The sequence below is a fragment of the Notolepis coatsorum genome, assembly GCF_963971535.1.
Source record: "Notolepis coatsorum genome assembly, chromosome: 6".
Taxonomy (NCBI): domain Eukaryota; kingdom Metazoa; phylum Chordata; class Actinopteri; order Aulopiformes; family Paralepididae; genus Notolepis; species Notolepis coatsorum.
Window position 1 is genome coordinate 178,817,863 of NC_140170.1, and position 27,253 is coordinate 178,845,115.

Genomic DNA, 27,253 nt, shown 5'->3' on the forward strand with positions numbered 1-27,253 from the left:
AGTATTATTCAGGGAAGGCCTGATGGGAGAGCTAGCTTGTGTAGTGTTCCATGGATCTGATGTGTTGGGCTATTCTTTCCCCAAAATCCACATTAGCTCACAAAACAGGTCATGTGAAATCATCATGTTACTATGTGTTACGTTGCCACTCTAGAAGTGCTCCAAAGCTGTGTTGTCTTGCTCCTACAGCTGTTGGTGCGTGCGTGGGTCTGGTTGGCAAACGCATTGCTTTGTAGTCTATGTGAAAGTCAAGGAGAATCTACTGAGGAAGAAAAATTACAAATTTATTTGGGCAAAGTCAATCATCAAAAAGTAGGTCATATTGAAGCTCTGTGGATAACAGGTAGATAAACCAGTCATTCAATGGTCCGGTGTCCAATCATTCTCAACTTTATTTATCTGCCGGACAAATACTGGTACAATAATTCAACAAGCTTTACACAAAAATAATAAGAACATATCTTATATATATATATATGAATATCACCTTTTAAAGCTCCAATCCATGATATTCACGAGTCTTTAAAGATGCACCTTCTGGAACAGTAGAACCAAAGTAGTAACTTTAACCCACAGTAGGTCAAAAGATGGAGGTATTTTATTCCAATGTTTACAAACAATACGGATGGTGAAACATTCCACAGAACAGTGTTCAGTCTGTAGATCTGACTGTCAGTCAGTTTCAGACACAGACAGTCCATGTTGTACACTTCGATCACAACTGGATTCCGGACTGGGCCTTTAAAAAGGTAGAATCTGTAAGGCCGTCAAACAGCGCCGTCCAGGTAAGAGAGCCCATCTTGGCTCTGGTGTATACTATACTATTATAGTGTGTGTGTCTCCGGACCTCTCTTGGTAGAGACAGAGGTGTGGCCGGCAGCAGCAACCCCTCCCTCTCCTCTCCTCTCCTCCCCACTCCACCCACACGTCAGACCAAAACCAAGAGTGCAGCACCAAGCTGGGCTCTTTTGCCCAGAGGTCGCCGTTTGACAGCATTACAGATTATTATAATATGAGTCGTGTCATTGTGGACAGGTGGCTGTGGTGGTGTCATCCTGGAGTGGCAGAATGTGACGACCTCACTTCCTCTTGAACCTGAAACACACAAACGAGCTTCAGCCATTTTGCATCACTCGCAGTAAAAGCATGGCGTTTCATTCAACCAGGGAGCGATAACAACACACACCGCATCCCTATTTAATACAATACTAATTAATACAAATACTAAATGAGATAACAAACAGGACAAACGAAAATAACCTACTTGGATTTGGACTTAAAGCGACCGCCACCGGCACCGCCTCCTTTCTTTGTCTGGAGGCCCAGTCTCTTCTTATCCTCAAAGGAAGGCCTGGAATATAAACAGACACGGTCATATCCTGTATTCACACCAGGACGGGGCGAGCCTAGCTCCGAGTATATATTTTGGGTGGAATAGCATGAATCATGGATGGAATAGCGTGGTTTATATTGAATCATGGATGGAATAGCGTGGTTTATATTGAATGGTGGATGGAATAGCGTGGTTTATATTGAATGGTGGATGGAATAGCGTGGTTTATATTGAACGGTGGATGGAATAGCGTGGTTTATATTGTTCAGTTCAGTTCAGAGTTTTTATTTGCCACATGGAATAATACAATCATAGTTTCTTCATTAAAAAAAATCATAAATAGTCATTCCATGGACAAAAGGAGCAGGAAGAAGAAGAAATCTTATAGTTACCTGCCCCTTATTCCTAAACTAACATGTATTTTCTTAATGGTCGGCGTACAACCTTATTTACAAAAATAATCATAATACCATTATAAAAGAAACACAATCCACAGTTAAACAAGAAAAATTTAAATAATAATAATAATGATAAAGAATAAAGAAGAAAAGAAAGAGAAGAGAAAAAAAAGAAAAGATCTCACTATTCAGATCACATTTTGATTTTCATACTGACTAAATATTTCTTTTTTATAAATTTTTTTGAATTGATAAACACTGTTACATCCCTTAAGCTCGCTATGGAGAGAATTCCACAACTTTACACCAATAACTGAAGGACACAAATTGGTGGATGGAATAGCGTGGTTTATATTGAACGGTGGATGGAATAGCGTGGTTTATATTGAACGGTGGATGGAATAGCGTGGTTTATATTGAATGGTGGATGGAATAGAGTGGTTTATATTGAATGGTGGATGGATCGAGTGGTTTATATTGAATGGTGGATGAATCGAGTGGTTTATATTGAATGGTGGATGGATCGAGTGGTAAGATGTCTTCTCACCCTGCTCTGTACTGCTTCAGCGCCTTCTTGCTGGTGTTGGTCAGTTCCTTGTCAAACACAGACTTCTTCCCCACTTTAGCAGCCTTGGCTGCAGACAGACAGACAGAAAGGGGAACATCATTAAAGACAGAGTCATTCTGATGGCAGTGTACATTAATATTCATCAACATGAACAACTTTCACTTCAGGTCAAAAAACCAAAGAACTAATATGCAAACGTATGATGTCATCGAGATGTAAAATCTGGAGATGTGATCTGGTTTAATGGTTATCAAGGCTTGACCTCAGGTATGGCTCTGAGGGCATTTCCTATGCTTGATTCATGTTGGAACGCAGTGCTTACATCACACTAGTTCCTGCAATACATAGTTAAAACGTGGTTGCAGTCTTTGGAGTGCTCCCTGGCGAGATTAGGGTATCTGTCGCTCAATCAGATGCCGTGGCCTTCTCCTCTTTGGCTAGACGCCTTATTTTGCTTAACTGGAAGTTAGCCATTCCTCCATCACATCGACGCTGGGTCGAAGATGTGATGGCACGCCTAAAACTTGAGAGACTTAAATACTCCACCAGGGGCTCTACTCAGAATTTCTTCCCAAGTTTGGCAGCCATTTTTTGATTATTTTAATCTAAAATGCCCGGCTGAGGATGCTTAGGCATAAGACGGTGATTTATTAGATAGGCAATTTCTGTATGGCAAGTGACAACCTGCATAAGAACGATGCAATTTTCTTTTATTATTACTTTTCTTTTTCTCTTTTTGTCTACTTTTAGTACTTTCCTTTTCATTTATTTTAGGTATTGTGTGGTTATATGTAGTCATGTATATGTATGTATGTATATAATGTTGTTGAACCTTAAAATAAAATAAAAATAAAAACAATTTAAATAATAATAGTTAAAACGTCTGCCTGCCGGTTCTGGTGGATGAACACTTTGCTGTGTTCAGCGTCTGAGTGGAATAAAATCCCGCGGAACATTGGAGAGTACATTTCATTCAACGCCTTAAAGTATAATCTTAGGAATTGGTTGATAAGATAATCAAGAGATGTGAACACTGACGTGTATACTATGTGGGGATGAACTGTGAAAGGGTTGAATTATGTATGTTATTGCTAATGTGTTTGTACTTGTGTTTTAATCTGTTTTGTACTAGGTACTAGCCCATTCTTTCTGGCAGGGGGACTGCCAATGTAAACTAGCCTGTTGGCTACAATTGGGTATATTTACATTCTATTTTATAAAAATGTACGTTGTACGTTGTCCCTCTCTAACAAATAAATAAAAACTAAACTAAACTTGTCTTGTGACCTTGGTGGCTGGCCGTCTCCCTGGTTCACTCAGAACCGAATCAGAACTCTGGCCACGGGACACAGTGAGTTAAGCGAATGGTATTGTATCAACTATACTATTTCATGATACTTCATGTCCAGTACGGTTGATCGGACCTTTCTCTGGTTCCTCCTCAGGCATGGCTCTGGCTTTCTTGGGTCGCCTCTCTCTCTTGGCTGCTCTCTCTGCGTACATCTGAGATTTGAGCTGCTCAAACTGAGCTCTGTCCTCACCCTGAGAGAGAGGGAGAGAGAGAGAGAGAGAGAGAGAGAGAGAGATAGAGAGAGAGAGAGACACACACACAGGACACAGAGAGAGGGAGAGAGACAGAGACACACATACACAGAGAGAGAGAGAGAGAGAGATATAGAGAGAGATAGATAGATAGATAGAGACAGAGTGAGAGAGACAGAGATAGACAGAGAGAGAGATAGAGAGAGAGAGAGCGAGCGAGACAGACAGATATAGACAGAGAGGGACAAAGCGAGAGATAGACAGAGATAGACAGATAGGGACAGAGAGAGAGAGAGAGTGAGACAGACGGAAAGAGAGAGAGAGACCGAGAGAGAGAGAGACAGAGATAGACAGAGAGGGACAGAGAGAGAGATAGAGAGGATGGTAAAAAATCGGAGGAAACCACTTGTTTCGCATAGAAAGACGGTGAAAATGATGTGAATCTGAGCGACACCGGAGGAAGAGAAGATGTCCGACCGTCAGCTCCTTCTTCTTTCTCTCCTTCAAAAACTGCTCCCTCTTCTTCTTCCCTCTCAGGGCCAGATCAAAGTCCTGCAGAGCCTTAGTCACTAGAGAGAGAGAGAGAGAGAGAGAGGGAGGGGGGGAGAGAGAGAGAGAGAGAGAGAGAGAGAGAGAGGGAGAGAGAGAGGGGGGGGGAGAGAGAGGAGAGAGAGAGAGAGAGAGAGAGACCCCTGTCAGACCACAGCAAAACCACTATCTACCTGAATAGATCAACACACAACCAGGAAATACCAAAACCAAACAAACTACACACTATTAAAAAACACTACAAATGGAAAGAAAGTAGTATGGAAGCATTCCAATCCGCTATCAAGCTACAAAAAGTCCAATCCAAATTAGACCAATTCCTAGAAAAAAACTTCCAACACAACAGCAAAAGTGTAAACGGGGCGGTAGAAAACATCAATAACATATTTGACCTTACAGCTTCCTTATCCAACCTAAAGGCCTCAAATAGGAAAGCGAGGAAAAATAGAAATAAAAATACGCATGACAAATGGTATGATAATGATTGTAAAAATCTCAGGAAGATATTAAGGAACCTATCAAACCAAAAACACAGAGACCCAGACAACCAGAACACACGTCTCCAATACAGTGAAACACTGAAACATTACAAAAACACAGTCAGAAAAAAAAGAGACCAACATGTTAGAAACCAGCTACAAGATATAGAGGAATCTATAAAAACAAACAACTTCTGGGAAAACTGGAACAAAATAAACAAACAACACCACGAGGAGCTACCCATCCAAAATGGAGATGTATGGGTAAACCACTTCTCCAATCTCTTTAGCCCAATACAAAAAAATGAACAGCAAAAACACATACAAGACAAACTACAAAGCCTGGAGTCAACCATAAAAGACTACCAGAACCCGCTAGACTCCCCAATTACACTACAAGAACTACAGGACAAAATAAAATCACTTAAAATCAAGAAGGCCTGCGGAGCGGATGGTATCCTAAATGAAATGATCATATTCACAGACTCCAAATTCCAATTGGCTATACTAAAACTCCTTAACATTGTCCTTAGCTCCGGGATCTTCCCCAATATCTGGAACCAAGGACTCATAACACCGCTCCACAAAAAGGGAGACAAATATGACCCAAACAATTACCGTGGGATCTGTGTCAACAGCAACCTTGGAAAAATCCTCTGTATGATCATTAACCACAGACTCACACATTTCCTCACAAACAACAATACCTTGAGCAAATCACAGATTGGCTTCCTACCAAATCACCGTACAACAGACCACATTCTCACCCTCAGCACCCTAATCGACAACCAAATAAATAAAAATAAAAGCAAAGTATACTCCTGTTTCGTTGACTTCCAAAAAGCATTTGACTCAATTTGGCACGAGGGTCTGCTGTACAAACTGTTAGATAGTGGCATTGGAGGGAAAACCTACGACCTCATAAAGTCAATGTACACCAACAACACATGTGCTGTGAGGATTGAGGGAAAACACACAGATGCCGTGGGGTTAGACAGGGGTGCAGTTTGAGTCCAACCCTTTTCAATATATACATAAATGAACTGGCAAAAACATTGGAACAAACTGCAGCACCTGGCATCCCCCTAGCAAACACAGAAGTCAAATGCCTACTGTTTACAGATGACCTGGTGCTGCTGTCCCCAACAAAAGAAGGGCTACAACAGCACCTTGACCTTCTGCACAAATTCTCCCAGACATGGGCACTGACAGTAAACCTAAACAAAACTAAAATTATGATATTCCAAAAAAGGCCCAGCCTACAACAACAAAAACACAAATTCCTCCTAGACACAATTTCCCTAGAACACACAAAAAACTACACATATCTCGGCCTAAACATCAGTGCTACAGGGAACTTCAATCAAGCTGTGAACGACCTGAGAGACAAAGCAAGAAGGGCTTTTTATGCCATAAAAAGGAACATCATATTAGACATTCCAGTCAAAATATGGCTCAAAATATTAGACTCCGTCATAGAACCGATTTCCCTATATGGTTGTGAAGTCTGGGGCCCACTTGCAAACCAAGACTTCACCAAATGGGACAAACACCCAATTGAGACTCTGCATGCAGAATTTTGCAAATCCATTCTCCGCACCCAACGGAAAACGCCAAATAATGCATGCAGAGCAGAACTAGGAAGATACCCACTAATCATAAAAATTCAAAAAAGAGCATTCAAATTCCACAACCACCTAAAAGAAAGCGACCCAGACACACTCCACAACATAGCCCTCACCCACAGAGAGACCCTCGATAGATGCCCACTCAGCCAGATGGTTCTGGGACTCTGCTCACAAACACAAGCAGAACCACCAGACAGTAACCACACTGGACTAAATCAAATTATAAGAAAACAAAAAGAAAACTATCTGACACATTGGAAAGAAACAACCCAAAACCAGAGCAAATTGAAATGCTATTTGGCCCTAAACAGAGCGTACACAGTGGCAGAATACCTGAGCACCGTGACTGACCCAAAACTAAGAAGATCCTTGACTAGGTACAGACTCAGCGAGCACAGCCTAGCCATTGAGAAAGGCCGCCATAGGCAGACCTGGCTCCCAAGAGAAGACAGACTATGCACCCACTGCACACAAGAAGAGGTGGAAACCGAGCTCCACTTCTTAACAACCTGCCCCCTATACCAAGACATCAGAGACATATACTTCCCACAAATTGCAAACACCCAAAGAGACTTTGAAAACATGGACAATAACTCAAAACTCCCATACCTACTGGGAGAAATACAAGAATGTGCAAACACAGCAGCAAGATTTGTGAGCTGCTGTGACAAGAAAAGGACATCCAGCGGAATGCAACCACCATAAAGACTGTACAAGAAATTCCGTCTGTAATGTACTGATTTATTTTGCTTTATGTTTGATTGTTTTGTTTTGTTTGGCTTTGGCAATGTAAACGTATGTTTCCCATGTCAATAAAGCCCATTTGAATTGAATTGAATTTAATTGAGAGAGAGAGAAAGAGAGAGAGAGAAAGAGAGAGGGAGAGAGAGAGAGAGAGAAAGAGAGAGAGAGAGAGAGAGAGCGAGAGGGAGAGAGAGAGAGGGAGAGAGAGAGAGAGAGAGGGAGAGGGAGAGAGAGAGAGAGAGAGAGAGAGAGGGGGGAGTATATAGTATTGTTGTATAGTTGTTTAGTATAGAATACAGTTGTACAGTACAGTATATATATATATATAATATAGAGTATATAGTTGTATAGTATCGTTTATTGTTGTATAGTATAGTTATATTAGGCTTGCCGCAGTAGTCTGTGATACCGGTGTCTGTATTCAGGCTCCACCGAGAAATAAAAACTAGGGATGTCCGATATTATCGGCCGATATCGGCATTAAAATGTGATATCGGAAAATATCGGTATCGGTTTTCAAAAAAAATTTAAAAATTTAAAAAATTACATTTCTATAACCTTTATTTACCCAGGCAAGCAAGTAAGAACAAATTCTGATTTTATTTATTGTCAAAAGTATGCATAATGTTGTGTTAATTCCACAACAAGAGATATGTAATGTTAATTACCTGAAATTATTCCATTTTTGGGGGGGGGGGGGGAACCCTGCATATATCGGTTGATATCGGTATCGGAAATTAAGAGTTGGACAATATCGGTATATCGGTATCGGTAAAAAAGCCAATATCGAGCATCCCTAATAAAAACCCATTTAGTTCATTTTCGGCGATCAACTCTGTCTGACAGATGTAGACGGACAGACACTGCGTATCAATGTAGCCGCGTAACTTAAAGTAAGCGCTCTACAGATATTGAGCGTCATTTTTGTAAAATGTCAGGTGTTGTCATGAGTTTATTAGTTATGGGAAATTTCACATCACCGTGGCAACCCTAGAATATAGTATATGGCATTGTTGTATAGTATAGCACGTAGTATAGTATATTGTTGTATAGAGTGTTTGCACCGACGTCACGGTTTGGTCAGTAACCCGGATGCGCAGCCATAGAGGAGATACTGAGATTTAAACATCAGAATGGATTGCACGCTGAATGTTTGATTTAAGTTGCCTTTTTAGGATTTTAAGATGTCTAAACCACAGAAAAGTTCAGGAAAGCGCGTGGAAGCTGCTAGAACCTACAGAGAAGGACTTAGTCGGCAGGAAAGGGCGCGATGTTCTGATAAACTCAGACTAATAGGTGGTGAAGATCCATACAAGCTGTGGCTCCTTCATCTTGGAGTTACGACCCGACAATTCTGCCTTCTGTTGCCCATCCTGACATAGTGAACCACCTCGTTTCTTCACCAAGCCCATACACAGATGACATTAAATCTTACAAAGGTTTGGATGCCTACAACCAGATGGTGTGTGGATGGGTGAGCGAGGCACAGTACCTGCTCATCGATGACATGTCTTGTATACACACAGTGAAAGCCAAGGTAGGTGATTCAATAACGTTACTAGATCAACTGATCTTTACATTTTAATTTTTTTTCTTCTAATAGTCTACTAGTACCCATTTTTGGATCGAAATGCTCATCGATTCGGTACTTTGGTAGTTCGTTCAGATGGGAGGGGACAGAGGAGAGGAGAGGGGGTGTTCGCCTCCTTTTTTGCGGTCTTCTCCCTGATTTGTAATAGCTTTTGGCAATCTGAAGTACTCCAAATGCCTTTCCCGGTCCGACCGATATAGTACAGCCAAAAACACTGCAATAATTGACAATTTTGAGCAACAATGACCAGGAACAGTTGCTAGTTCGGTTGTGTTGGATACGTTCAGTATCTCCCAAATGGCCGACTTCCGGTTTGATGACGCACCGCGAAAACAGTATAGTATATTGTTGTATAGTATAATATATAGTATAGTATATTGTTCTATAGTATAGTGTTCTATTAGTGTAATATATAGTATATTCAATATACTATACATTATACTATAGAACAATATACTATATATTGTTCTATAGTATAGTATAGTATAGTATATTGTTCTATAGTATAGTATAATATATAATATAGTATATTGTTCTATAGTATAGTATAATATATAATATAGTATATTGTTCTATAGTATAGTATAATATATAATATAGTATATTGTTCTATAGTATAATATATAGTCTAGTGTTCTATAGTATAGTATAATATATAATATAGTATATTGTTCTATAATATAATATATAGTCTAGTGTTCTATAGTATAGTATAATATATAATATAGTATATTGTTCTATAGTATAATATATAGTCTAGTGTTCTATAGTATAGTATAATATATAATATAGTATATTGTTCTATAGTATAGTATAGTATATTGTTCTATAGTATAGTATAATATATAATATAGTATATTGTTCTATAGTATAGTATATAGTCTAGTGTTCTATAGTATAATATATAATATAGTATATTGTTCTATAGTATAATATATAGTCTAGTGTTCTATAGTATAGTATAATATATAGTATAGTAAACTCACTGCGGTCCTTCTTCCTCTCATCGCTGGTCTGGAACCAGGTTCTAGAGAGAGGAGCAGTCTCCTCTGGCTCAGTCAGACGCTTCTGAGCTACACTGATCTGGTGGACAGAGACACAGAGACACGGAGACACGGAGACACAGAGACACAGAGACACAGAGACACAGAGACACAGAGACACAGAGACACAGAGACACAGAGACACAGAGACACAGAGACACAGAGACACAGAGAGACACAGAGACACAGAGAGACACAGAGAGACGGAGAGACACAGAGACACGGAGACACAAGAGACACAGAGACACAAGAGACACAGGGACACGGAGAGACACAGAGACACAAGAGACACAAGAGACACAGAGACACGGAGACACAGAGACACAGAGACACAGAGACACAGAGACACAAGAGACACAGAGACACAGAGACACAAGAGACACAAGAGACACAGAGACACAGAGACACAAGAGACACAGAGACACAAGAGACACAGAGACACAGAGACACAAGAGACACAAGAGACACAGAGACACAGAGACACAAGAGACACAAGAGACACAGAGACACAGAGACACAAGAGACACAGAGACACAGAGACACAGAGACACGGAGACACAGAGACACAGAGACACAGAGACACAAGAGACACGGAGACACAGAGACACAGAGACACAGAGACACAAGAGACACGGAGACACAGACACAGAGACACAGAGACACAGAGACACAGAGAGGAAACAGGTCAGATGTGTTCTATATGATATCTGTGACCTACCGCAGCCTAATAAAAGTACTATTAGTCCAGTTTCCAAACAGTGGGTTTATTTCAGAGTGCTGTGTGTTTATTTAAAGGACATATTATGTAACTTTTAAACTATTAATACAACTTCCTTGAATCAGTGGAAATGTGTGTAAAAAAAAATTCTATTGAAATATAGAAAATTCTGAAGACTAACAATACTAATGTCTATAAATTTGAAAATGAAACTCCGTTGCTACAAATATATATGTAATTGACCAATTTGTCCAATGACCAATGTGTCCGTTTGTCTAAAGGTGTTTGTAAAGGTTACCTGTGACTCGGAGTACGCCATCTGTCTCTCCTCTCTCTCTAAACGCATCACGGCGTAGATATCCTTCTCTAGGCGAGTTATGTGATCCCTGAACTTCAGAACCACCTCTGGGGGGGAGAGAGGGGGAGGGAGAGAGAGAGACAGGGAGAGAGAGAGAGAGAGAGAGAGAGAGAGAGAGAGAGAGAGAGAGAGAGAGAGAGGGAGAGGAGAGAGACAGACAGAGAGACAGAGAGAGAGAGAGAGAGAGACAGAGAAGACAGAGAGAGAGAGAGAGAGAGAGAGAGAGACAGAGACAAAGAGAGAGACAGAGAGAGAGAGACAGAGAGAGAGAGACAGAGAGAGAGACAGAGACAGCGAGAGCGAGAGAGAGAGAGTTAGGTATAACCTGTAATGTCTGTATGTTTGTGTATCTTGTGACTTTGCTTTTTAGCTTCTTTTTTTTAGCACAAGTATGTTGTCTGTCTGTCTGTCTGTCTGTCTGTCTGTCTGTCTGTCTGTCTGTCTGTCTGTCTACCTTGTGGCAGGACCCGGGCCTTCACAGAGTTCTTGGCTTGCTTGACGATGTCTTTCAGCATCTTCCTCTCCATCTCTCCCACCAGAGACACGGAGCGACCAGACTTCCCCGCCCGAGCCGTACGACCCACCCTGTGGACGTAATGCTTCACCGTGTTGGGCATGGTGAAGTTAATGACCTAGAGAGAGAGAGAGAGAGAGGGTTGCTGGTTCAATCACTGGTACTGACCTCGTCATAGTAGAGGCCTATATATATATATATTTATACAACAGGTAGGTCCGACAGGTAGGTTCATGATACACTCACGGTTAAATCACCATGAATATACCACTGTGCTGGCTTTAGAATGTTGTAGAAAGTTTCAACTGCCATTCATCAAACTGTCAAGATGACCTACTCCGCGGACGTCACGTTTGATTTAACGTAACCCTTAACTATAAACGAGTGGATAGATATAGAGGAGTCTAATGCAAGCGAAAGTCGGAAAGAAATCGGCTACCAGAGTGTCTGTCAATCAGAGAAGCAGCCGGGAGGCACCGCCTTAATTAACCCTTTAAACACCGAGCTGTCTCACCGTTTTGACCCCGTCAATGTCCAGGCCTCTGGCTGCGACGTCTGTCGCCACCAAGATGTCGATCTGTTCGTCCTTAAAGCGCCTGGAGGAGGAGGGAGAGGAGGAGGAGGAGGGAGAGGAGGAGAGAGGAGGAGAGGAGGAGGGAGAGGAGGGAGAGGAGGAGGAGGAGAGAGGAGGAGAGAGGAGGGAGAGGAAGAGGAGGAGGAGGGAGAGGAGGAGGAGGGAGAGGAGGAGGAGGAGGGAGAGGAGGAGAGAGGAGGAGAGAGGAGGGAGAGGAAGAGGAGGAGGAGGAGGAGGGAGAGGAGGAGGAGGAGGAGGGAGAGGAGGAGAGAGGAGGGGGAGGAGGAGGGAGAGGAGGAGGAGGAGGGAGAGGAGGAGAGAGGAGGAGAGAGGAGGGGGAGGAGGGAGAGGAAGAGGAGGAGGAGGGAGAGGAGGAGGAGGGAGAGGAGGGGGAGGAGGGAGAGGAAGAGGAGGAGGAGGAGGAGGAGGAGGGAGAGGAGGAGAGAGAGGAGGGGGAGGAGGAGGGAGAGGAAGAGGAGGGAGAGGAGGAGGAGGAGGGAGAGGAGGGAGCGGAGGAGGAGAGAGAGGAGGAGGGAGAGGAAGAGGAGGAGGGAGAGGGAGGAGGAGGGAGAGGAAGAGGAGGAGGAGGGAGAGGGAGGACATTTACATTTAGAGGGAGAGGAGGAGGAGGAGAGAAAAGGTTGAAAGTAGCGTGACGTTGTTTTACTAAGTGAGACACAACTGTTTGCAGCTTGTTTGACTCTCGGCTGTTTTGTAGAGGCGTCTGTTCTAGTTATGTGTAGTCTGTACCGGAGACTCTCCAGGCGTTGTGTCTGTTCTAGTGTATATAGTCTATACCTGAGACTCTAGTATACCGGTATATAGTCTGTACCTGAGACTCTCAATGCGCTGTGTCTGGCTCAGGTTTCCATGCAGCTCCCCGACCTTCAGGCCCATGAGGCCCAGCAGGATGTGCATGCGGTGGGCCTGCTTCTTCGTCTGGATGAACAACATCACATGGTCCTGAAACGTCCTGGTCAACAGAGCTGCAGAGAGGAAGAGGAGGAAGGACCAGTTAATACAGCCGGAGAGAAGAGAAGAGACCGTGAGAAGGGGAGGAGAGGAGAGCAGAGAGGAGAAGAGAAGAGAAGAGAGGAGGGGAGAGAAGAGAAGAGAAGAGAGGAGAGAAGAGAAGAGAAGAGAAGAGAAGAGAAGAGAAGAGAAGAGAAGAGAAGAGAAGAGAAGAGAAGAGAAGAGAAGAGGAGAGGAGAGGAGAGGAGAGGAGAGGAGAGGAGAGAAGAGGAGAGGAGATGGGAGGAGAGGAGAGCAGAGGAGAGAGGGACAGGCAGGAGAGGAGAGCAGAGGAGAGAGGGACAGGCAGGAGAGGAGAGGAGACAGGGACAGGCAGGAGAGGAGAGGAGAGGAGAGGAGAGGAGAGGAGAGGAGAGGAGAGGAGAGGAGAGGAGAGGAGAGGAGAGGAGAGACAGGCAGGAGAGGAGTGGAGAGAAGAGAAGAGAAGAGAAGAGAAGAGAAGAGAAGAGAAGAGGAGAGGAGAGGAGAGGAGAGGAGAGGAGAGGAGAGGAGAGGAGAGGGGAGGAGAGGAGAAAAGAGGAGAGGAGAAGAGAGAGGGACAGGCAGGAAAGGAGAGAGGGAGACAGGCAGGAGAAGAGAGAGGGAGACAGGCAGGAGGAGAGAGAGGGAGACAGGCAGGAGAAGAGAGAGGGAGACAGGCAGGAGAAGAGAGAGGGAGACAGGCAGGAGAAGAGAGAGGGAGACAGGCAGGAGAAGAGAGAGGGAGACAGGCAGGAGAGGGAGGAGGAGTAGTTAGTTACCGGCTACAACAGCCTCTCGGTCTCCTTCTCTGTTGGGTCGTATCCTGATGAACTCCTGCCGAAGGTACGGAGCCACGTCTGTGTTGCTGTTGACAAATATCCTGACGGGCTTCTCCAGAGACACGGTGGCCAGGTCCTTCACCTAGAAACACAACACACAGAACCGTCTTACAGTACAGATATAGAATAGATAGAATAGAAGTACTTTATAATTAATCCAGAGGGAAATTCAGCACCACAGATCGCTCGCAATAAACATTTAGGTAGTCGAAAATCTAAAATAAGAATACAGTCAAATATATACATTCTAAAATATGTATACATTCTAAAATATACAGTCCAAAGATATACAGTAAAATCTACAATAGAATGTCAAATGTAAATATACAGGAAGATATACAAGGGTTTATACAGTTAATCTAGTGTCTAGTGTCACAATTCCTGCGACGTGTTCTCTCAAAATGAGACGTCCAGAACCAAACCCCTCCTCCTCCCCGATCCCTGGAGAACGTCGTGGCAAGACGGCACACGGTGACCTGTCGGGGATAAACGGGCACTGCCCCCCGCCATAACCTAATCTGACATGGTGACCATTGTGGAAGACAAACATATTGTGTATGTGTGTTGCGCGTGTGCGCGTGCGTGTGTGTGTTTATCTGTGCATGTGTGTGTGTGAGCATGCATGCTCGTGTGTGTGTGTGTGTGTGTGTGTGTGTGTGTGTGTGTGTGTGTGTGTGTGTGTGTGTGTGTGTGTGTGTGTGCGCTACCTCTTCATTCATGGTAGCAGAGAACAGCATGGTCTGTCTCTGGTAGGAACACATCCTGATGATCTCCTTCATCTGCTCCTCAAAGTACTCGTCCAACATCCTGGAATGAATCAATAACAGCACAATGCTCAAACTATCAATAATATTACAGCACTCACCATGGAAACTACCAATAATATTACAGTACTCATCTTGGAAACTACCAATAATATTACAGCACTCATCATGGAAACTATCAATAATATTACAGCACTCATCATGGAAACTATCAATAATATTACAGTATTCATCATGGAAACTACCAATAATATTACAGCACTCATCATGGAAACTACCAATAATATTACAGCACTCATCACGGAAACTACCAATAATATTACAGCACTCATCATGGAAACTACCAATAATATTACAGCACTCATCATGGAAACTATCAATAATATTACAGCACTCATTATGGAAACTACTACAATAATAAACTACTACAATAATATTACAGCACTCATCATGGAAACCATCAATAACATTACAGCACTCATCATGGAAACTATCAATAACATTACAGCACTCATCCTGAAGGAAACTATCAATAATATTACAATATTCATCATGGAAACTATCAATAATATTACAGCACTCATCATGGAAACTATCAATAATATTACAGTATTCATCATGGAAACTACCAATAATATTACAGTACTCATCATGGAAACTATCAATAATATTACAGTACTCATCATGGAAACTATCAATAATATTACAGTACTCATCATGGAAACTATCAATAATATTACAGCACTCATCATGGAAACTATCAATAATATTACAGCACTCATCATGGAAACTACCAATAATATTACAGCACTCATTATGGAAACTACCAATAATATTACAGTACTCATCACGGAAACTACCAATAATATTACAGCACTCATCATGGAAACTACCAATAATATTACAGCACTCATCATGGAAACTATCAATAATATTACAGCACTCATTATGGAAACTACTACAATAATAAACTACTACAATAATATTACAGCACTCATCATGGAAACCATCAATAACATTACAGCACTCATCATGGAAACTATCAATAACATTACAGCACTCATCCTGAAGGAAACTATCAATAATATTACAATATTCATCATGGAAACTATCAATAATATTACAGCACTCATCATGGAAACTATCAATAATATTACAGTATTCATCATGGAAACTACCAATAATATTACAGTACTCATCATGGAAACTATCAATAATATTACAGTACTCATCATGGAAACTATCAATAATATTACAGTACTCATCATGGAAACTATCAATAATATTACAGCACTCATCATGGAAACTATCAATAATATTACAGCACTCATCATGGAAACTACCAATAATATTACAGCACTCATTATGGAAACTACCAATAATATTACAGTACTCATCACGGAAACTACCAATAATATTACAGCACTCATCATGGAAACTACCAATAATATTACAGCACTCATCATGGAAACTATCAATAATATTACAGCACTCATTATGGAAACTACTACAATAATAAACTACTACAATAATATTACAGCACTCATCATGGAAACCATCAATAACATTACAGCACTCATCATGGAAACTATCAATAACATTACAGCACTCATCCTGAAGGAAACTATCAATAATATTACAATATTCATCATGGAAACTATCAATAACATTACAGCACTCACCATGGAAACTATCAATAACATTACAGCACTCACCATGGAAACTATCAATAACATTACAGCACTCACCATGGAAACTATCAATAACATTACAGCACTCACCATGGAAACTATCAATAACATTACAGCACTCACCATGGAAACGATCAATAACATTACAGCACTCATCCTGAAGGAAACTACCAATAATATTACAGTAATCATCAAGCCAGCCGGTCACTCAGTCATCCAGCCAACCAGCTGGTCATTCTAGAATAAGGATTCTATATGAATGTGTTGGGAGGAGGTCAGGGGTCAGGGGTTAAAGCCTCTACCTGTCAGCCTCGTCCAGGATGAGGATCTCTATCTGACTGAGCTCGAAGGAGGGCGTGTTGTGCAGGTGGTCGATCAGGCGTCCCGGCGTGGCGATCAGAACATCTGGTCCAGCTCTCAGAGCCGCCTCCTGGGACTTCAGGTCCAGACCCCCTAGACACACACACACACAGACACACACACACACAGACAGAAACACACACACACACACATTAGATCATCAGGGTCTGCTAACTGTTCCTAGGACCAAAACAAAACATAGTGAAGCTGCATCCTGGTGCTAGGCCACATGCAGTGATGGAGTGGTCATAGGACGGGGTTGCACGCCATTCCGCCTCTTTGAGCAGGAGCACGCGCACGCACACAAGAATGCGTTCCACTCGACTCTGCGCCAAGTATACCCACCTGGCTACTTTGCATAACAACAATAGCTCAGGTCGTCAGGTGTGTTCAAATACTACAGTTGGACCGTTCAACACAAAACCTGTGAATGAAGTGCTACATTCCATTCCTAGAGGCAATTAGGCGTCGTCTTTATTCGCGAGCACCCGCGCGTGGCGTCATTAAAACACAGTGCCACCCCTTATGAAATCACCATTGCACCACTTGCCACATGGCTGGAATAAAATGCCAGAAGATCTTAGATCTGCCCCAACTAAGAATAGGCTAAAAAACCCTTGTGTTTGTTTCTTCTTTTAACTGCTGCTGCTAAACCACTGCACTCTTTTTTTGCACTCTACTGCACTTTTTTATTTTATTTTGTTTATTTTAATGCACTGAAAATCTATTTGTGAGAATGTACCGCTTTTAAACCGTCTGTATCCTTCTGTGTTCCTTTTATATATATTTGTTTAATTCCAGAGAATCATTCCTTTTTATATATATTCTTTTTTTGTGTACAGCACTTTGGATTTGCCTCAGTGTATGAAATGTATGAAATGTGCAAATAAATACATTTGACTTCGACTTGATTAGTCCAATGGTGAATCTAAGGTCGCTTTCACACTAGAGCTGTTTGGTCCGGACTATCGGACCAGAATTCGATAGTCCGCTTTTTTGGGTTTGTGTGAATGCGCGTCGAACTCTGGTCCGACCAAAAACATAGGTCTCGGTTCGCTTCATCAGACCAAACGCGGACCAAACGTAGGAAGTCACCTGATAAAACCATCTTGGGTATATTATTATTATTACCGCGGTGCGGCATTCACTGCAAAACAAGCACACTGCATCTATCTATCCATCTATCTATCTATCTATCTATCTATCTATCTATCTATCTATCTATCTATCTATCTATCTATACCCTAATCGACATATGGGCAGAAGACCAAATAAAACAGCTGCTTGTGGGCACTCACAAAAACAACGAGGTGTACAAGTTGTTTAGTGAGAGGATGGCGGTAATGGGAATTATAATCGAACGATGGATCAATGCCACGCCTATGCTACTATCACGCTTCACGCAGTTTGTGTTGACGCGCATTTCACTTCCTGAAGGGGAGGGATTTCCACTCTCCATTGTGTCCAATAGACGAGCGTCCTTTTCGATCGCGTGACATTGTTCAGATAGTTTGGTGCGCTTGAAAAATTGCTATGTGAATGCAGACGAACCAAATGATGAATGCAACAATGTTGCAACTTCACCACCAGAACCGCACCGAGTCCACAAACTATATGTGAAAGCACCCTAAGGGACTGCAGCTCTTTAATCCTGTACCGGATGGTGTACACTACAGAACCAGAACCAGTCCCACTGTACCTGATGGTGTGTACACTACAGAACCAGTCCCACTGTACCTGATGGTGTGTGTACACTACAGAACCAGTCCCACTGTACCTGATGGTGTACACTACAGAACCAGTCCCACTGTACCTGATGGTGTACACTACAGAACCAGTCCCACTGTACCTGATGGTGTACACTACAGAACCAGTCCCACTGTACCCGATGGTGTGTAGACTACAGAACCAGTCCCACTGTACCCGATGGTGTGTACACTACAGAACCAGTCCCACTGTACCTGATGGTGTACACTACAGAACCAGTCCCACTGTACCCGATGGTGTGTAGACTACAGAACCAGTCCCACTGTACCCGATGGTGTGTACACTACAGAACCAGTCCCACTGTACCTGATGGTGTACACTACAGAACCAGTCCCACTGTACCTGATGGTGTACACTACAGAACCAGTCCCACTGTACCTGATGGTGTACAGAACCAGTCCCACTGTACCTGATGGTGTACACTACAGAACCAGTCCCACTGTACCTGATGGTGTACACTACAGAACCAGAACCACTGTACCTGATGGTGTACACTACAGAACCAGTCACACTCAGCCAGTCTCTAACAGGCTCTTTCATCCAACCAGTCCCAGATCAGCATAGTTCAACAATAGAAAAAACATTCCTCTAGAAAAGCTGACCAGATGTGTGTGTGAATGAGTGAGTGAGAGTGAGAGTGAGAGAGAGAGAGAGAGAGAGAGAGAGAGACAGAGAGGGGGGGGGGGGGGGGTGTCTCTTACCCACGGCCAGGCAGCAGGAGACATCGGTGAACTGGGCCAGCTGACGGGCCACAGCATGAACCTGGATCCCCAGCTCTCTGGTGGGAACCAGGATCAACACCCGGGTCACCTGGGTCTCCTTGGGCTTATAGATCAACCGCTCCAACACTGGAAGCATAAACGCTGCTGTCTTACCTAGAGGAGAGGAGAGGAGAGAGGAGAGAGGAGAGAGGAGAGGAGGAGGGGAGATGAGAGGAGAGGAGAGAGGAGAGGAGGGGAGAGAGGAGAGGAGAGGAGAGGAGGGGAGAGAGGAGAGGAGAGGAGAGGAGAGGAGAGGAGAGGAGAGGAGAGAGGAGGAGTGCGGAGAGGAGGAACGAGTGGAGGAGAATAGAGGAAGAAGAGACGAGATGAGGAAGGAGAGGAGAAGAGAGAAGAGAAAACGAGAAGAGGAGAGAAGAGATGTATTTATCAGTATGAAAATAATCATTGCTACATTCATCATGATGTTGTAATATGTGTTTGTGTGCATGTGTGTGTGTGTGTGTGCGCGCGCGTGTGTGCGTGTGTGTGTGTGTGTTACCAGTGCCAGTAGCAGCGCAGGCACAGATGTCTTTGCCCAGCAGCCCAACAGGAATACAGGCCTTCTGGATGGGAGTCGGCTCTTTGAACCCCATCACTGTGATGGCCTGGTGATGGAAACAGTCTCCATTAGGAAGACACCACAGACATTTAGATCTAGTCGAGTGAAGATCAGGAAGTAGATCTAGTACCTTCAGAATGGGTCTGGTTAGATCTAGTACCTTCAGAATGGGTCTGGTTAGATCTAGTACCTTCAGAATGGGTCTAGTTTGATCTAGTACCATTAGAATGGGTCTGGTTAGATCTAGTACCTTCAGAATGGGTCTGGAGAGGTTCATGTCATGGAACATCAGCTTGTCATCGTAGTTTGACGCGTCTTCAAAGAAGGAGTCTGGAGCCTGGAGGAGCAGGGAGAGTTCTGCTCGTTATTTTCAACATAATTCAAATGAATAGATTTCATGAAGCACAGCTGGGTGTGTTTTACACGGACAGCCCAGCTGATGTCACATTACTACTGGAGAGGAATCTTTCATTCAACCCAGATGTCAATTATGACTTTACCTGAAGCTTAGAAGATGCTGTTTACACATTTCTAATGCAGTTGTATTCTTAACCTGCATTTGAAATCCTCATTTAATCTCAATACTGCAGCTTAAACGAACTAATTTAATCTCAATACTGCAGCTTAAACTAACTAATTTAATCTCAATACTGCAGCTTAAACTAACTTGAAACAATATTGGTCTCAAGTCCGACGTCAGAAACACATGCTTATGGTGGCTGTTTGGGAGGTCAATAATATAAATTATATCAACAATATAAATTATAGCAATAATATAATTTATAGAAATAATAAGAATTATATAAATTATATTGCTAATATCAATAATATAAATTATATCAATATCAATTATATCACTCAATTGTATCAATAATATCATTATATCAATAATATAAATGATATCAATGATATCAATAATAAATCAATAGAAGAGTCTTCCTCACCTCCTTCTTCTTCTTCCCTCGTTTCTCTTTGTCTCTCAGAATGTCTGTCAGGAGACATGTCATCATTATCACCCATCTGTTCAAGATGTCCTCTAGTGATGTCATTACATTAATACACTGTCCTCTAGTAATGTCATTACATTAATACACTGTCCTCTAGTGATGTCATTACATTAATACACTGTCCTCTAGTGATGTCATTACATTAATACACTGTCCTCTAGTGATGTCATTACATTAATACACTGTCCTCTAGTGATGTCATTACATTAATACACTGTCCTCTAGTGATGTCATTACATTAATACACTGTCCTCTAGTAATGTCATTACATTAATACACTGTCCTCTAGTGATGTCATTACATTAATACACTGTCCTCTAGTGATGTCATTACATTAATACACTGTCCTCTAGTGATGTCATTACATTAATACACTGTCCTCTAGTGATGTCATTACATTAATACACTGTCCTCTAGTGATGTCATTACATTAATACACTGTCCTCTAGTGATGTCATTACATTAATACACTGTCCTCTAGTGATGTCATTACATTAATACACTGTCCTCTAGTGATGTCATTACATTAATACACTGTCCTCTAGTGATGTCATTACATTAATACACTGTCCTCTAGTGATGTCATTACATTAATACACTGTCCTCTAGTGATGTCATTACATTAATACACTGTCCTCTAGTGATGTCATTACATTAATACACTGTCCTCTAGTGATGTCATTACATTAATACACTGTCCTCTAGTGATGTCATTACATTAATACACTGTTCTCTAGTGATGTCATTACATTAATACACTGTCCTCTAGTGATGTCATTACATTAATACACTGTCCTCTAGTGATGTCATTACATTAATGCACTGTCCTCTAGTGATGTCATTACATTAATACACTGTCCTCTAGTGATGTCATTACATTAATACACTGTCCTCTAGTGATGTCATTACATTAATACACTGTCCTCTAGTGATGTCATTACATTAATACACTGTCCTCTAGTGATGTCATAACATTAATACACTGTCCTCTAGTGATGTCATTACATTAATACACTGTCCTCTAGTGATGTCATTACATTAATACACTGTCCTCTAGTGATGTCATTACATTAATACACTGTCCTCTAGTGATGTCATTACATTAATACACTGTCCTCTAGTGATGTCATTACATTAATACACTGTCCTCTAGTGATGTCATTACATTAATACACTGTCCTCTAGTGATGTCATTACATTAATACATACTGTCCTCTAGTGATGTCATTACATTAATACACTGTCCTCTAGTGATGTCATTACATTGATACACTGTCCTCTAGTGATGTCATTACATTAATACACTGTCCTCTAGTGATGTCATTACATTAATACACTGTCCTCTAGTGATGTCATTACATTAATACACTGTCCTCTAGTGATGTCATCACATTAATACACTGTCCTCTAGTGATGTCATTACATTAATACACTGTCCTCTAGTGATGTCATTACATTAATACACTGTCCTCTAGTGATGTCATTACATTAATACACTGTCCTCTAGTGATGTCATCACATTAATACACTGTTCAAGATGTCCACTAGTGCTTTAGAGAGAACCTCTAGAACCTCTGGTGAACCAACCTGCTTTGGTGAGAACCGCTTCATCTCCGGAGTCGAACTCATCTTCATCGTCATCATCATCATCACCACCAGCCTCATCGTCACTGTCAGCTTCTACAATGTCTGGTTTCATATCTTCACCAGTATCCTCCTCTTCCTCATCTTCCTCCTCTTCTTCAGTTTGTTTCTCTGACGACGTGTTGTCTGGCACGCCGGTCTTCTCCTGAAACCACCAAGCAACACACAACTCATTAAAGGAACATTCCTCCCAAATCTGTACAGTAATCATTTTCCAGAAATGTACCAAGTGTTTCATGAGTTTAAGTTCTAAAGATCATCAGTGAGTTTTAAGTTCTAAAGATCAGGGAGTTTTAAGTTCTAAAGATCAGTGAGTTTTAAGTTCTAAAGATCAGTGAGTTGTAAGTTCTAATGATCAGTGAGTTTTTAGGCCTATTCCAATGAGAAATGGATTCCTGCCAGGATTTGACGTTTAGCTGCAACCTGCAACTAAAATAATTGTAATCGTAGATGGTCTCAGATCGTCATATTGCCCACCCCTGTTCATAACTGCAGATTAATACTGATTAATACATTAATACTCTATAATCATACCTTTTATGATTCAGGAGAACCTACCCTTTATTTCTGGTGCCATGTAAAGTCACCATCATACATTACCTTTGTGTGAGCATACAATATTTAACAACAAAAAAACGCCCAGTGAAAGAAACCTTGTGTTTTGTTGAATAACGTAACTCCATAGTTTACCAGGGGATTCTTGTTTTTTTCAACATGGAAAGTTCTATTTAGGTGTTTTGCACCTCCATGTGAAATGTGGTGCAAATACACATTTTCCTCAGTGAGTGACAGCCATTTATTTGGATATTGTTCTGGGTGTTTTTTAGCAGACAATGTGAAATGTACATCAATTTTAGTGTTGCCTTCATATTTGGACCAATATGTCCCTGCAATTTACCCTCCCCCCTCCACACACACAAAAAGGCCCCTCCATCATATAGCTCTCCACCTATTCTGTTGGACTCCTATCAATGTCCCTCTCTGCATCTTATCCAAATAGCCTTTGTTACACACATGAATCAACAGGTGATTTTCATTCAAGCTGCACAATAAATGTATAGTTGTCAGACCACTTCAAACCATAGCATCAAACGCATAAAACCCTTCACTATGATTGTCATCATCACTGTCCCAGCATTCAGGCTCAGAGTCCTTTTCATTTATATTATCTGGATCATCCTCAACAAAGTTACAATGCTTGTTGAACATTATACCGCTTTGTCTTTTTGCCATTTTATTATTAAACCAGGGACAAGCGCCTCTCTCTATCCTCCGTTACACGCAGGGAGTGCATGGAGAGAAGAGAATCTCCTGATTCAGATACAAAGATATGTCATGTTTGCAGAACATGTCTAGTGTTGCGTGGGCACGACACTTGGCTTTAGAGGGTTAATGATAAGTCTCTCACCTCAGTTTTGCGTTTCTTCCTGATCTTCTCTATCTTCTCATCCAGAGTGGTGGGAGCTTTCTGTAGAACAGGACACAGAGTTATGGTTGGGTTGATTGATTGATTGATTGTATTGGGTAAAAGTACAAACATTAGTACATCCTGGAGGATAACATGTAAAAGCTACTTAAACACTTGTTTACAACATCATGGTCCTTGTTGGTGGACAAAACAAGAAGAAGATGATACACAAAAACATACAAAAATAAAGAATAATGGATTACTATAGTATCAGCAGTAGAATAATGGATCACTGTCAGCAGTAGAATAATGGATCACTGTCAGCAGTAGAATAATGGATCACTGTCAGCAGTAGAATAATGGATCACTGTCAGCAGTAGAATAATGGATCACTATCAGCAGTAGAATAATGGATCACTGTCAGCGGTAGAATAATGGATCACTGTCAGCAGTAGAATAATGGATCACTGTCAGCGGTAGAATAATGGATCACTGTCAGCGGTAGAATAATGGATCACTATCAGCAGTAGAATAATGGATCACTATCAGCAGTAGAATAATGGATCACTATCAGCAGTAGAATAATGGATCACTATCAGCAGTAGAATAATGGATCACTGTCAGCGGTAGAATAATGGATCACTGTCAGCGGTAGAATAATGGATCACTATCAGCGGTAGAATAATGGATCACTGTCAGCGGTAGAATAATGGATCACTGTCAGCAGTAGAATAATGGATCACTGTCAGCGGTAGAATAATGGATCACTATCAGCAGTAGAATAATGGATCACTGTCAGAATAATGGATCACTGTGAGCAGTAGAATAATGTATCACGGTCAGCGGTGGGAGTCGTCTCACCCTCTTCTTGACTTGCAGCATCACGTCGGCCATGGCCCAGTCTGCGCTGTACAAGCCGTCTCTCTCTCCAAACTCAAAGTCTGTGCTGAAGTCTCCCGCTCCTCTTCCCTGCTGCAACGCCTTCTTCTTCTTGTTGAGGACGATGGGTTGGTCCTGAAGCCAGAGCAAGGGTTTAGTGTTTTTAGTTTATTTGCACATAGAATAGGAACGTACAGTATATATATATATAGCAAGACTGTACTCGTTAAAGAGTGTGTAGAGAGTAGACTACAGTATGTATGAGAGACCGGGACACCCCACAGGGTTAAAGGTTATGATGATGACCCTACAACAAGGCTTTTCAAGCAGTTGATTGATACAATTAGTACAAAATACACAAACAAGCAACAACAACAAAAAGGAATACACAACAGATACCCTCTCTGGCTAATATATAATAACTTGGTAGGACATAAGGAGGGACTGTGTTGATCAGAATACACTTTATGTCTGTTACTGCACTAGTAGAATTGTAAGTATGTTTTATGTGGCAGCCTTTATTTCCAAGACACATTGCCCTCCTATAGGGACAAATACAGTCCTATCGAATGCCCCTTGAGCGATTGGAATCTCAGACATATGGCTCGCCGACAACAAACTATCATTACACATGGGCAAAACAGAGTCCATACTCTTCGGTTCAAATAACAAACTCAGCAAGGCCGACGGCTTCTCGGTTACAGTGGGTGACAATATTGTCACAAGGAAAGATGAAATTACCTACCTAGGTTCCATCTTAGAGGCAAATCTTTCCTGTGACAAAATGGCATCCAATGTAATAAAAAAAAAAGTCAACCAATGAACTCGATTCTTGTACCGGATCTCCTCTCTGGTAAACAAGAATACCCTGAAGACTCTGGCAGGAGCACTCATTCAAGGGTACTACGACTATGCTTGCATCTCATGGTACCAAAGCACCTCAAAGGCACTAAAAAACTAATTACAAACATCTCAAAACAAGCTAGTCAGACTACTACTTGACCTGACTCCTAGAACCCACCTCACCCCGGCCACTTTGACAACCTAGGATGGCTTAGAGTAAACGACAGAGTACAGCAACTTGCAATGGGCCTGGTCTACAAGATACACTACGCGACCAAGGTACCCATGTACATGTCAAAATACTTCCCAAAGGTCAGTGAATACCACGACCACAACACCAGAGGGAGCTCCACAAATCATGTTAAACCCAGATTCGGCTCAAACAAGGGACTAAACACGTTTCGCAATTATGCCACATCAATGTGGAACGCCCTACCCAAAGCTGTAAAGGAATGTGAATCACTACCCACTTTCAAAAACACTCTCAAAGAACACCTACGGGAGACTGCAATTCGAAACTGGCCCCTACAAATGTCTTAACCCAGTTGTACAGTAAATTACCAAGTATGGCTTTGTCAGTATTCCAATGTACAGAGTACAGTGTGTGTCCCCCCTCCAATGTACAGCCCTCACCCACCCACCCCACCCCACCCCACCCACCCACTCCTCCAATGTACAGTTTCTATGTCAAATGTATATACACTCTTTTTCTGGACACTTTTTGTATCACAAACAGTACTGTATTTGCAAATCTGATATGTCATAAATGTATAGATGTAGCAGTACTGTCTATCTGTATGTCATGTATGTCATATATGTTATGATGAATTGAAAATGGGGGACCCTGATGTAAACAAGACGAAAGTCTTTCTCTGGTCTGCATCCCCTTAACAATTGTATGTATTGAGCTGTACTGTACCCATTCTGCAATCTGTTAATAAACTTTTCAATCAATCAATCAATCAATCAATCAATCAATCAATCAAGTGCCTTGCTCAAGGGTACATCAGCAGTTATTGTGGGCGCCACAGATAATGGAACTTGACACAACCTCCAGTATTTTGAGTCTACCGGTATTCAAAGTGAGCAGAACTGTGGAGCAAGTTCACACGAACACACTTACACCATCATCACCATCATCACAACGTTAGTTCACATGCACAGACTTACATCTCCATCATCAGATTCGGACTCGACCTCCTCTGGGACCTCGGCGTCATGGTCCTGGATGGTTCCGACCAGGTCCAGATCGGTCAGCATGATGCTGAGAGAACTATTAAACAGATGATGTTACAACAACAGGTCGAACCTTCCCTTCCTGACTGACTGGCTGCTCGTGTCTCTCCACAGAGAAGAACACACGTGTGTGTTGACGGAAGTGGGTACATCTGGCGGATGTGTGTGACCGCCCTCTAGCGGCCCGGCGGTGAAACGTCATAGGCGATATGAGAATGTGGCACAGCTAAATGACTCAAATGTTTTTATTTTGTTTAGTTTGCATTGCATTGCAAGGTAACATTGTGTGCATTGACCAAAACGAGCTGTCATCCAAACGTGCGTCTGTTACAGATATTAATAAGCTGGACATACATGTTTGTTACAGATTAATGAGCTGGTCATATACTTTAGTTCTCTAATCATCTTTAATCTAATCATGCACATTGGTTGTCATTTGCCCTATATGGAGAATTAATTAAAT

The 27,253-nt window shown here is 41.9% G+C and overlaps 1 protein-coding gene across 1 annotated transcript; it reads right to left on the minus strand.

Annotated features, from left to right (window-relative positions):
- Window positions 1-297: 297 nt before the first annotated feature.
- ddx27 (DEAD (Asp-Glu-Ala-Asp) box polypeptide 27) lies at window positions 298-26,892 on the minus strand. Its single transcript, XM_084316797.1, has 21 exons — window positions 26,725-26,892; window positions 24,694-24,846; window positions 23,833-23,892; window positions 22,368-22,569; window positions 20,718-20,761; window positions 20,024-20,110; window positions 19,714-19,819; window positions 19,155-19,328; window positions 16,629-16,779; window positions 14,579-14,678; window positions 13,812-13,953; window positions 12,872-13,025; window positions 11,980-12,061; window positions 11,406-11,583; window positions 10,892-10,998; window positions 9,819-9,915; window positions 4,319-4,410; window positions 3,724-3,841; window positions 2,279-2,366; window positions 1,265-1,351; window positions 298-1,095 (listed from the first exon to the last, which is right to left on the minus strand). Exons 1-21 carry the CDS (start codon window positions 26,812-26,814, stop codon window positions 1,080-1,082), a joined length of 2,328 nt encoding a protein of 775 aa, XP_084172923.1. The 5' UTR covers window positions 26,815-26,892; the 3' UTR covers window positions 298-1,079.
- Between the last annotated feature and the right edge of the window lie 361 nt (window positions 26,893-27,253).

What these genes read in the sequence shown, in the direction of transcription:
- ddx27 (XM_084316797.1), bottom strand. Translation starts at nt 26,814, where the DNA reads ATGCTGACCGATCTGGACCTGGTCGGAACCATCCAGGACCATGACGCC. An exon ending in TCTCCAGACCCATTCTGAAG is followed by an intron (nt 19,820 to 20,023) that starts GTACTAGATCTA and finishes TTCCATCACCAG; the next exon opens with GCCATCACAGTGATGGGGTT. An exon ending in TGAGGAGGAACCAGAGAAAG is followed by an intron (nt 2,367 to 3,723) that starts GTCCGATCAACC and finishes GTCTGTCTGCAG; the next exon opens with CCAAGGCTGCTAAAGTGGGG.